The 12068-nt window shown below is 45.3% G+C and overlaps 2 protein-coding genes across 8 annotated transcripts in view; one reads left to right on the top strand and one right to left on the bottom strand.

The window, feature by feature from the left end:
- The window catches only part of LOC149463148 (uncharacterized), a 99205-nt gene that overhangs the window by 69956 nt on the left and 17181 nt on the right, over positions 1-12068 (top strand). The gene's annotated exons all lie outside the window — the stretch shown is intronic.
- LOC149463149 (uncharacterized) lies at positions 9267-10811 on the bottom strand. Its single transcript, XM_089675919.1, has 2 exons — positions 10378-10811; positions 9267-9903 (listed from the first exon to the last, which is right to left on the bottom strand). Exons 1-2 carry the CDS (start codon positions 10809-10811, stop codon positions 9267-9269), a joined length of 1071 nt encoding a protein of 356 aa, XP_089532045.1.

Here is a 12068-nt window from a genome sequence, read left to right as displayed (position 1 = left end):
TCACTCCTGTCCATCTCAGAAGTTCTGCAGAGAAAAGGAGAAGAGCGGGGATTTCAAATCCCTAGACTCCTGGACCGGCTGGGGGGACCCTGACAGTTCAGAATCTCTGGTGTACACAGCAGGGACTGCGGGGGTGGGGGTGATGTGGAGACCTGTACTGTGTTAGTTCACCTTTACATTTGTGACCCAGCCCCTGCTCTCATTCTATAGGTGTTCATGCTGGTGAAGACTGGGACCTATATATCCAACCTTCTAGAAATATCACATGCAGCGCTATAAAAAGTATAAAGTAACATATACAGTAATATGTGATGGACTACTAGTGCTTAGTAGTGATTTATAGGTGTCCACATAGTATAATGCAATAGTCCCAATAAACTGTGCAGGACGTGATGAACTCCGTGCTGTGAAGTGTTTAATACTATGCACTCACCAGAAAGCGCATAATATGCGCATTTGAGTTGTCAGACCACTCCTGGTCCCAGAAAAGTTGAACCTGTATGGATCATCTGGCAAGCTGTCACTCTGTCACTCCTTGGCCAGCAGGGGGATTCCCGACATCCAGAAACCCTTATAGGGCTAATCCAGGTTCCAGCAGGTCCACATTGGCTTCCAGACGAAGATTGGGCAGCCGCTTCTTTATGGCGGCTCTAATAGCAGCCCGGGGCACCGAACGAACCAAGGTTGCCAGATGATCCATACAGGTTCAACTTTTCTGGGACCAGGAGTGGTCTGACAACTCAAATGCGCATATTATGCGCTTTCTTGTGAGTGCATAGTATTAAACACTTCACAGCACGGAGTTCATCACGTCCTGCACAGTTTATTGGGACTATTGCATTATACTATGTGGACACCTATAAATCACTACTAAGCACTAGTAGTCCATCACATATTACTGTATATGTTACTTTATACTTTTTATAGCGCTGCATGTGATATTGTCTTAGTGTGAAGGTTTGAGGTTTGTGCCTTTTATGCCAGCTGCTTGTTATACATCTCCAAGCGCTCGTTAATTATTCTTTTTTCTAACCTTCTAGAAATGTTTATACAGTCATGGCCGAAATTGTTGGCACCCTTGATATTTCTCCAGGAAATCATGTATTTCTCACGAAACGTATTGCATTAACACATGTTTTGCTATACACATGTTTATTCCCTTTGTGTGTATTGGGACAAAACAAAAAAAGGGAGGAAAGAAAGCAAATTCGACATAATGTCACACAAACCTCCAAAAATGGGCTGGACAAAAGTATTGGCACCCTTTCACAACTGCGGATAAATAAGAATGTTACAAGCATGTGATGCTCCTGTAAACTCACCTGGGGCAAGTAACAGGTGTGGGCAATATAGAAATCACACCTGAAAGCAGATAAAAAGGAGAGACGTTCACTTAACCTTTGCATTGTGTGTCTGTCTGTGCCACACTAAGCATGGACAACAGAAAGAGGAGACGAGAACTGTCTGAGGACCTGAGAACCAAAATTGTGGCAAAATATCAACAATCTCAAGGTTACAAGTCCATCTCCAGAGAACTAGATTTGCCTTTGTCCACAGTGCGCAACATTATCAAGAAGTTTGCAACCCATGGCACTGTAGCTAATCTCCCTGGTCGTGGACGGATGAGGAAAATTGATGAAAGATTGCAACGCAGAATAGTCCGGATGGTGGATAAGCAGCCCCAAACATGTTCCAAAGACATTCAAGCTGTCCTGCAGGCTCAGGGAGCATCAGTGTCAGCGCGAACTATCCGTCGACATTTAAATGAAATGAAACGCTATGGCAGGAGACCCAGGAGGACCCCACTGCTGACACAGAGACATAAAAAAGCAAGACTACAGTTTGCCAAAATGTACTTGAGTAAGCCAAAAGCCTTCTGGGAAAACGTCTTGTGGACAGATGAGACCAAGATAGAGCTTTTCGGTAAAGCACATCATTCTACTGTTTACCGAAAACGGAATGAGGCCTACAAAGAACAAAACACAGTACCTACGGTAAAATATGGTGGAGGTTCAATGATGTTTTGGGGTTGTTTTGCTGCCTCTGGCACTGGGTGCCTTGACTGTGTGCAAGGCATCATGAAATCTGAGGATTACCAAAGGATTTTGGGTCGCACTGTAGGGCCCAGTGTCAGAAAGCTGGGTTTGCGTCCAAGATCCTGGGTCTTCCAGCAGGACAATGACCCCAAACATACGTCAAAAAGCACTCAGAAATGGATGGCAAAGAAGCGCTGGAGAGTTCTGAAGTGGCCAGCAATGAGCCCAGATCTAAATCCCATTGAACACCTGTGGAGAGATCTTAAAATTGCTGTTGGGAAAAGGTGTCCTTCCAATAAGAGAGACCTGGAGCTGTTTGCAAAGGAAGAGTGGTCCAAAATTCCGGGTGAGAGGTGTCAGAAGCTTATTGATGGTTATAGGAAGCGACTGATTTCAGTTATGTTTTCCAAAGGGTGTGCAACCAAATATTAAGTTAAGGGTGCCAATACTTTTGTCCAGCCCATTTTTGGGGTTTTGTGTGACATTATGTCATATTTGCTTTTCTGCCTCTGTTTTATATTTGTTCCAATACATACAAAGGGAATAAACATGTGTATAGCAAAACATGTGTTAATGCAATACCTTTTTTGTGTGAAATACTTGATTTTCAGGAAAAATATCAAGGGTGCCAACAATTTCGGCCATGACTGTATGTAATATGTGCAATATATGAAGGATCAAATGGCGCATGTTCTAGTCTCAGTTTTAGGGTGTAAACTCAGAATTCATCCCAGTCTTTACCAGTATGAACACCCATAGAATGAGAGAAGATGCTGGATCACGTTGTTTTAACATTTGTTGCCCAAATAGTTTGAATTGATATGTGTATGTTCCTCTGTGGATTCTGTGTTTCTGAATAAAGTACACTTTATATTTTTTTAACTTTTGTATGGTGTAACTGGATTGTCCCCAGAGGTATGAAAAAACATTTTGTATTATGCTTTTGAGGAGGTGTTGTGGAGTAGAGTCTGAGCCAGGTTTTTTTTATATTTTTTATAGATTTTTTATAGACTTATATAAGTCTATATTACAGTCATTATTATTTTTCCTCTTATTTTGTTTTCTTCTTTCTCCTTTTTTTATATGAAAGAAAACAGAATAGCTGTATATAGTGCATTATGTATAAATGGGGTTTTGTAAAAAGCAAGTAACCAGTAAAAATGATGACCAAGATAAGTATGAGGGGATATGGATAATAATAAAGATTGCAAGTCTAACAAAATCTAACAGATTACAAGTTGAAATAAATCTAGAGGGAGGGGGCAGGAGTGAGATAACCAATAAAGGATGCGTTTGTAAAGTCTCTAGGTTAGAGGGGGGGGGGGGTCGTGAGGGAATTAACCGACATGTAAATGGGCCTTTAGTGTCTAATTGAGGACGGTGAAGGTAATAATCTTTAAAGTATTTAGATAGCAAAGGATCTAAGAGGGAGTTGGTGAAGGTATATAGCAGGGGTCTCCATACTTCCTAAACAAAGGGCCAGTTTATTGTTCTTCAGACTATAGAGGGGCTGGACTGTGACCAGTGAGAGTAGAAAATGTCCTGGCGTCAATGGGAGTGAGCAATGCCCTACTTTTGGTATTAGAGAAATAGTGCCCCATTGTTGGTGTTAGTGGGAGGAATAAAGCCCCATCGTTAGTGTCAGTGGGAGGAATTATGTCCCATTGTTAATGTCAAAGGGAAGAATATTGCCCCTAGGGCCATAGGAACCTAACACATTCCTCCATTCACATTGAACAATGTAGATGAAAAAATCTGTGCCATAAAAAAAGTGAAAAAAATATATGTTGAAGCATAGGGTGATCCACCCACTGACCACCCCAGGCCCCCATGCTTGGGCATATATGTTATTTTTTTAACTGCGGATGAGAAATCCCCCCCAGCAGCACTGTGGGCACTGATGTATATATTCTGAGGACAACACCCTGTTGCTGTCAGATTAAACATATCAGTGCTGCAGCTGATTGGCGTTCCTGCAAAGCAAACAACAATGGTTATAATACAACTATTAAACTTTTACATTTTTTAATTTTATTTTTTTTCTTAGTTTGTGATTTATGTTTTGTAATCACAGGCATAGTCTGATCTGTGATTTGTTACAGCAGATCTGCATGACATGATGACTGATCGGGGCTGTACCGAATCACAGCACTGCCGGGCCGGGGGGCATGTGTGTGTACCCCCTGCCTGGGAGCGTGGATCATCTTCTACGTACGTTGTCCAGTGCTTGGGGCCTGCTTTGCCACCGTACTCCTGTGTGTGACGGTTGGCAAGAAGTTAACCTCTTCACGCCGGCCGAACGCAAACGTGCGGCCTCCCGGCGTCTGGGCTTAGACACCGAGCAGCCGCACATTTGCGTTCTATTGAAAAAAGGACATATGTTCCAAGAGCGCGCGCCCTGCGTGCTCCCAGCACACATGTCCGGTAGTCACGGAAAGGTCCCGGTCTCCTCTTTCGATTGCGAACTTTCCCGATCATGTGACCGCCGTGAGGATGTATCACGGCGGTCACATGTCCCTAAAACACCGCCCCGCCCGTCCCGCCTTCTGAAACTCTTAAAGGGCCGGGAGGCGCCGGCGTGAAGGGGTTAAGATCCGTAGATGAGTGAGATTTCCCAAACAGAGTAAGACTGAATTTGTATATTTTCTATTAATGACATCCCATGTAATAACCGGAACTGGAAATACCACAATGTATAAAGTGTGGTTTAGGTGTTAGAAAATTGTTTTCCTCATGTAGTTGTATGTTATTGTATATACTATTATTTGACTAGATAATGTGTATAATAGTTGCCTTTAGTTCCGGATTAATTTCTAAGTAAGTGACAATGTACCTCCTAGATGAGATATAAAAAACCTTTAAATAGTAAGTTACTTTAACCACTTGAGCTCCTGAGGATTTACCCCCCTTAATGCACTAATTCAAATGATAATTGCGCGGTCATGCAATGCTGTACCCAAGCAAAATTTACATACTTTTTTTCACACAAATAGAGCTTTCTTTTGGTGGTATTTTATCACCTGTGCACTTTTTATTTTTTGCGCTATAAACAAAAAAAATCACGAAAATTTGGAAAAAAAACAATATTTTCTACTTTCAGCTATAAAAAATATATCGTAAACTCAAAGTTAGTCATAAATGTAAGCCAAAATGTATTCTGCTACATGTTTTTGGTAAAACAAATCCCAGTAAGTGTATATTGATTGCTTTGTGTGAAAGTTATAGCGTCTACAAACTATGGTATAGATAATTTGAAATTTACACAGCTTTTACTTTCTGACCGCCCATCACATCTCTTGAGGTGCTAAAATACCAGGATAATACAAACACCCCCAAATGACCCTTTTTTGGAAAGTAGACACCCTAAGCTATCTGGTGAGAGACATATTGGGGTTTATTTACTAAAGCTGGAGAGTCCAAAATCAGACTCCATTCTGCATAGAAACCAATCAGCTTCCAGGTTTCATTGCCAAAGCTTCATTGAACAAGCTGAGGTTAGAAGCTGATTGGTTTCTATGCAGAAGGGAGTCTGATTTTGGACTCTCCAGCTTTAGTAAATAACCCCATTGTGTCCTTGGAAGATTTATTTTTTTTCCACAAGTTTCTGGAAAATGACAAAAACTTTTTTTTTTTTTTTACACAAAATTGTGATTTAAATGATTTATTTCTTGCACAAGCCATGGGTATATGTGGAATTACACCCCAAAATACATTCTGCTACTTCTACCGAGTATGAGGATACCACACGTATGAGACTTTTTGGGAGCCTAGCCACATACAGGAGCCTGAAATCCAATGACCACTTTGAAAGCCTGAGGGTGTGTAACTTCTTCATTTCACTTCCTCACTACCTATCACAGTTTTGAAGGCTCTGACATGCCAGGATAGAACCAACCCCCCCAAATGACCCCTTTCTGGAAAGTAGACACCCCAAGGAATTTAAAAAGAGGCATGGTAAGTATTTTTCAGATCTCATTTTTTCCTCACAAGGTTTTGAAATATAAAAAAGAAAAGAAAAAATATGTTTTTGTTTTCTTTCTTCATTTTCCAAAAACTTGTGGCAACAAATGGGATCTGCAAAATACTTACCATGCTTCTTATCAAATTCCTTGGGGTGTCTATTTTCCAAAAATTGGTCATTTGGGGGGGGGGGTTTGGTGCTATTCTGGCAGTCCAGGACCTCAGAAACTGTGATAGGTAGTCAGGAAGTGTAACGAGGAAATAAAGCCCTTTAAAAGCCTGAAGGTGCTTATTGGATTTTGGGGTCCTATACTTGGCTAGACTGCCAAAATGTCTCTCACCTGTGGTACCCCCACACTCGGGAGAAGTAGCAGAATGTATTTTGGGGAGTAATTCCACATTTACATATGGCTTGTGTGAGTAATAAATTATTTAAATGCCAATTTTGTGTAATTTTTTTTTTTGTCATTTTCCAAAAAATAAATTATTCTATTGATTCAACATGCCTCTCAGCAAATAGTTTGGGGTGTCTATTTTTCCAAAAAGGGATCATTTTGGGGGGTGGGGGCATTTTATGCCCAGCATTAGAAGTTTATGCCACACATCATTCACTCTTCTAACCACCTGAAGACCAAGCCCTTTCTGACACTTTTTGTTCACATTAAAAAAATCAGTATTTTTGCTAGGAAATTAAAGTGAACCCCCAAACATTATATATTTTTTTAGAGCAGACACCCTAGTAAATAAAATGGTGGGTGCTGCAATTTTTTATCTCACATATTACTTACACAGCGATTTTTCAAACGCAATTTGTTTGAAAAATATACACTTTTTTTAATTTTAATGCACAAAAACACAATATATTGGCCAATTATTTGGTATGATATAAAAGATGATGCTATGCTGAGTAAATAGATACCAAACATGACATGCTTTAAAATTGCGCATGCCCTGTGCAATGGCGACAAACTGCATACATTTTTAATATCTATAGGCAACGCTTTAAAAGCCTTTACAAGCTACCATTTTAAATTTACAGAGGAGGTCTAGAGCTATAATTACTGCCCTTGATCGGACGTTCATGGCGATACCTCACATGCATGGTGCAATTGCTGTTTCCATACTGGCACAGGGTCAACGCTCACAACCGCAGGTGTGCGCGGGTGCGTATGGGCGAGGGTACTTTTTTTTTTTCTTTTTCTGATTTATTTAATTATTTTTACACTGTCCCTTTAATTTTTTTTTTATCACTTTTAATGCTATCTCAGGGAGGGGGAGGGGGCAGCATTTTCTCCTGCTGCTTTTAAAAGCAATCCTGCAGCTAATTAGCCACTAGAAATGCTTTTACATGAAAGCCCATTGCCGGCTGAAAAAAATGATACCAGGATGATGCCTGCAGCTGCAGGCATCACCCTGGTATAACCATTCAAAGTCCAGTGATGTACCAGTACGTCGCTGGTCCTTGTTGGGTGTATATGCTATGTTTTTTTTTTCTTTATGCAGCCTGTGGGCTGAATGAAAAAAAAGAGAAGAAATCTCTGCCAGAAAAAGTGCGTGGTATGCCCACCATTAGAAAACCTCCCTGCATCCACCCACTTCTAATGGTGGGCACACATGAAATGTGCCAACAAATATAAAATATATATGCCGAAGCATAGGGGCCATCCACCGACTGGCCACCCCAGACCCCCATGCTTCGGCATATATGCTCTTTTTTTAACTGCGGATGAAAAATCTCATCCAACAGCCCTGCCCACATTGATTTATGTCTATTCTGAGAGCAAGTTCCTGTTGCTGTCAGAATAAACAGGTCAGTGTTGCAGCTGAAAGCATTCCTACAAACAGAAATGATTAACAATAAAACAGTAACAATAAAACAGTAAAAGTAGAACAATCACAAAAAATGACAACAAAAAAAAATCAAGTTACTTACGGTAACGTCTTTTCCGGGAGTCTTTCAGGCCAGCACCTTGAGAGACCTCGGCTCCTCCCCATCTGAGGAAACACCTCCACCCTAAAATAAAAAGACCTCCACTCCCCTCCGACCTCAGTTCACCAAACATCCTCTGGTCACCTGGGGGAGACACAACGTGAGACAACGTAATCACCACAAATCATGCTCACATAAATCATATCAATACTGGGTGGGAAACCGGTGCTGGCCTGAAAGACTCCCGGAAAAGACGTTAGCGTAAGTAACTTGATTTTTCCCCTTACGTCTTTCAGGCCAGCACCTTGAGAGGATAAGCGAGTACTCACCCCTCGGGCGGGCTAACTGCTTGCAAGACCTTACGACCAAAGGCCTGCTCCTGCACCGAGACCAGGTCCAACCTGTAGTGCTTGGCAAATGTGTCATAACTGGACCATGTTGCCGCCCTGCAGATCTGCCCCGGAGATGCCCCTGCAAACTCTGCCTGAGTAGCCGCCACTGCCCGTGTGGAGTGCGCCCTAATACCGTCCGGAACCTCCAGGCCTTCCGCCTGGTATGCTCCAGAAATTGCCAACTTCAACCAACCTGCCAGCGTCCCTCTGGACGCCTTTTTCCCTTTCCTAGTTCCCTTGAAAAAAACCAAAAAAGGATTCGGTGCTTCTAAACTCCCTAGTCCTTTCTAGATACTGGAGTACGCTACTTCTGACATCCAGTAAATGAAACTTTTTCTGATCATCCCCAACCGGGTCAGGAAAAAATGAGGGAAGGACTATGTCCTGTTCCCTCTGGAATCTTTGTGCCACCTTTGGGATGAAGGATGGGTCCGTTCGAAAAACTACCCTGTCTGGAAAAACACGGAGATAGGGCGACCTGATGGACAACGCTTCCAACTCACACACCCTCCTTGCCGTGGTGACCGCTACCAAGAAGGCAGTCTTGATGGTGAGTTCGTCAATCGAGCAGGACTCCAGGGGCTCAAATGGCGTCCTCGTCAACGCACCAAGAACCCTGGCCAAATCCCACATCGGGAACGGACTGGCCCTTGGAGGCCTCTGTCTCACTAGAGCCTTAAAAAATCTAGCCACCAGCGTCTCCCTGGCCAGGGGTGTCTCCAGGAACACGCTGAGAGCAGAGATCTGGCCCATTGAGCGTGCTAACCGATAACCCCATGTCAGCCCCCGCCTGTAGAAATTCCAACACAGACACTAAGCTGTGGGTTGTCAGCAACATCTGTTCACACCAAGCAGTAAAGCGACCCCAGACCCTACCGTAAATGGCCTGGGTCTCCTCTTTTCTACTGGCCAGTAACGTGGCCACCAACCTGGGTGAAAAACCTTTCCCTAAGAGGAGCTGCCGCTCAGAAACCAAATGGTTAACCTCAACTTCCTCACGTTGGGGCAAAGGACCGGTCCCTGTGATAACAAATCCTCCCTTGGTGGCAGTTCCCAGGGCGGACAGGGGGTTAAACTCTGCAGTGTGGCGAACCAAGCCCTCCGTGGCCAGAAGGGCGCTATCAGAATCAATGAGGTCCTCTCTGTTCTGAATTTCCTCAAAACTAGGGGAAGCAAAGGAACCGGGGGGAAGGCGTAACACAGCCGGTAGTCCCATTTTTGACTCAGCGCGTCCACCGCCCTTGATCCGTCTCCGCGAGACAGGGAAAAGAAGGCCGGGACCTTGTTGTTCCCTCCCGAGGCAAAAAGGTCCACTTCCGGGGACCCCCACCTCAACACAATATCCTGAAACACCTCGGGGTTCAGGGCCCATTCCGATTCCCTGAGTCGTGTTCTGCTCAGAAAATCCGCCTTCCGGTTTAACTCTCCCCTTAAATGCACTGCAGACAGGGATGCCAAGTTCACCTCTGCCCAGGACAAGAGCGTTGCTGCCAAGGCTCCAAGGGCCCTGCTCCTCATTCCCCCTTGCCTGTTTACGTACGCCACTGTCGTGGCATTGTCCGATAGGACTCGCACATGGTGGCCCCTGATTCTCACCTGGAAGGCTTGAAGAGCCTCTGTCACTGCCCTCAGCTCCCTCCAGTTTGAGGACCTGTTCCTTTGTTCCCAGGACCATTCCCCTTGAGCCACCAATCCTCCCAGGTGGGCGCCCCAACCCCTGGAGCTGGCATCTGTCGTTACCTCCCTGGACACTGGGAAGCACCATAATAACCCCTGGGTTATACTGGACGCCCTTCTCCACCACCACAGCGACCTTTTTACACTGGGGGGAACCAGTACTCGGTCCTCTAAGGAGTGAGAACTCCCGTCCCAAACTCCCAGGATCCAACACTGGAGGGGACGCATATGCAGACCCGCCCATTGCACTGCCGGGATGGAAGCAGTCAGTAGACCCAGTACTGACATGACCTGCTTTATCGTTATTGGCCCATTTCCCTGAACCAGTCTGATCCCAGCTTCTAGCTTGGACACCTTCTCTGGGGTCAGGCTGACCCTCTGCCTCACTGAGTCCAGAGAGTAACCCAGGTAAACCATCTTCTGAGAAGGCACCAGACAAGACTTCTCCAGATTCACCATCCACCCCAGGTGTTCCAGATGGCCCCGCACTATACCTAGATTCCACAGAAGGTGAGCCTCTGAATCTGCGAAGAGCAGCAAGTCGTCCAGATAGGCTATCACTGAAATTCCCATCAAACGAATAGGCACCAGTGCCTCCGTCAGAACCTTGGTAAAAATTCGCGGAGAGGAGGACAGGCTGAATGGAAGAGCCCTGAACTGCCAGTGTCGCACTCCTCCCTCTCCCTGCACTGCCAACCTGAGGAATCGCTGAGAAGTTTCCGCAATGGGCACGTGCAGGTATGCATCCTGCAGGTCTATGGACGCCATGAAGGACCCCGGCGGGATCAGGGACCCGACTGTAAATATAGACTCCATGCGGAACCTCCGGTAACGCACAGATCTGTTGAGGGGTTTTAGGTTCAAAATCAGCCGGAAAGCTCCCGACGGCTTTTGAACCAGAAATACATGGGAGTACACCCTCTTCCTTTGTTCCCCTTCTGGGACCCTAACCACAACCCTTCGGTCCTCTAGATCCTCTAAAGCAGTGATCAGGGCAGCGGCCATTGTCGGGTTTCTCGGACGCGACGTCACCAAATATCTTTCGGGCGGTGTTTTCACGAACTCCACCCGATAACCCCTTCTGACAATATCCAGAATGAAGGGGCTGGTGATCACCGCTTCCCACTGCGGGAGGAAGGCCATCAATCTTCCTCCCACAGGAGGCACCGAGTCAGTGTGTCTTCCGGGGCTGCTCAGGAGGGCGAAAAATCGCTCCTCCCCTGCCCCGACCTCTCTGTCCTGTAGGCCTACCCTGGCCCACCGATCTAAGGCTCAGTCTCCTTAATGGACGGGCCCTACGCGTCCCTCCCTCCGGTAACTTCCTTTTGAGGGGAAAAGATTTTTTCTTGTCTGCCGTTCGGTCCAGCGATTCCTCCAACCCTGGGCCGAAGAGACAATCTCCTGTGAGAGGGATACCGCACAGTCTGACTTTGGAAGTGATGTCCCCTTGCCATGTCTTTAACCATAGTGCCCTCCTAGCTGAATTGGTGAGAGCCGCAGACCTAGCCCCCAACCTCACCGACTCAGCCGATGCATCCGCAATATAACCTATCCCCTGCAGAAGGGTCTCAAAAGAGGCCAGGATCTTCTCTTTGGGGGAGTCCGCCACTATATGAGCCTGCAACTGAGTAAGCCAGTACTCCAAGTTTCTGGCTACCACTGTCGAGGCCATGGCTGGTTTCAGATTATACAAGGTAGAGTCCCAGGCTTTTCTAAGAAGGGATTCCGCTCTCCTATCCAGCAAATCCGGTAGGACCCCCATGTCCTCAAACGCCAGGTCAGTCCTCCTAGTCATTTGGGAGAAAGCTGCGTCTAGTTTGGGGTTCTTGTTCCACACTGCAGCGGGATCCTCACTAAATGGAAACCATCTTTTTAACGATTTAGAAAAGAACGGTTTTCTCTCTGGGTCCTGCCATTCCTTCTTAATAGTCTCGATTAAGACGTCATGTACCGGGAAGATTCCGTAACTATGCTCCTGCAACCCTTGATACATCTGGTCATGGAGAGATAGGGTCTTAACCTCCTCCTTTATGTCCAGGGTCTCATAAATTGCCCCCAAGAGCTCATCCACCT

The sequence above is a fragment of the Staurois parvus genome, unplaced genomic scaffold (assembly GCF_062004578.1).
Source record: "Staurois parvus isolate SC_StPar_1 unplaced genomic scaffold, SC_StPar_1.0 ptg000159l, whole genome shotgun sequence".
NCBI classification, from domain to species: Eukaryota; Metazoa; Chordata; class Amphibia; order Anura; family Ranidae; genus Staurois; species Staurois parvus.
The sequence above is the reverse complement of the archived record's forward strand: the minus strand, read 5'-3'. Positions and strand labels throughout refer to the sequence as shown.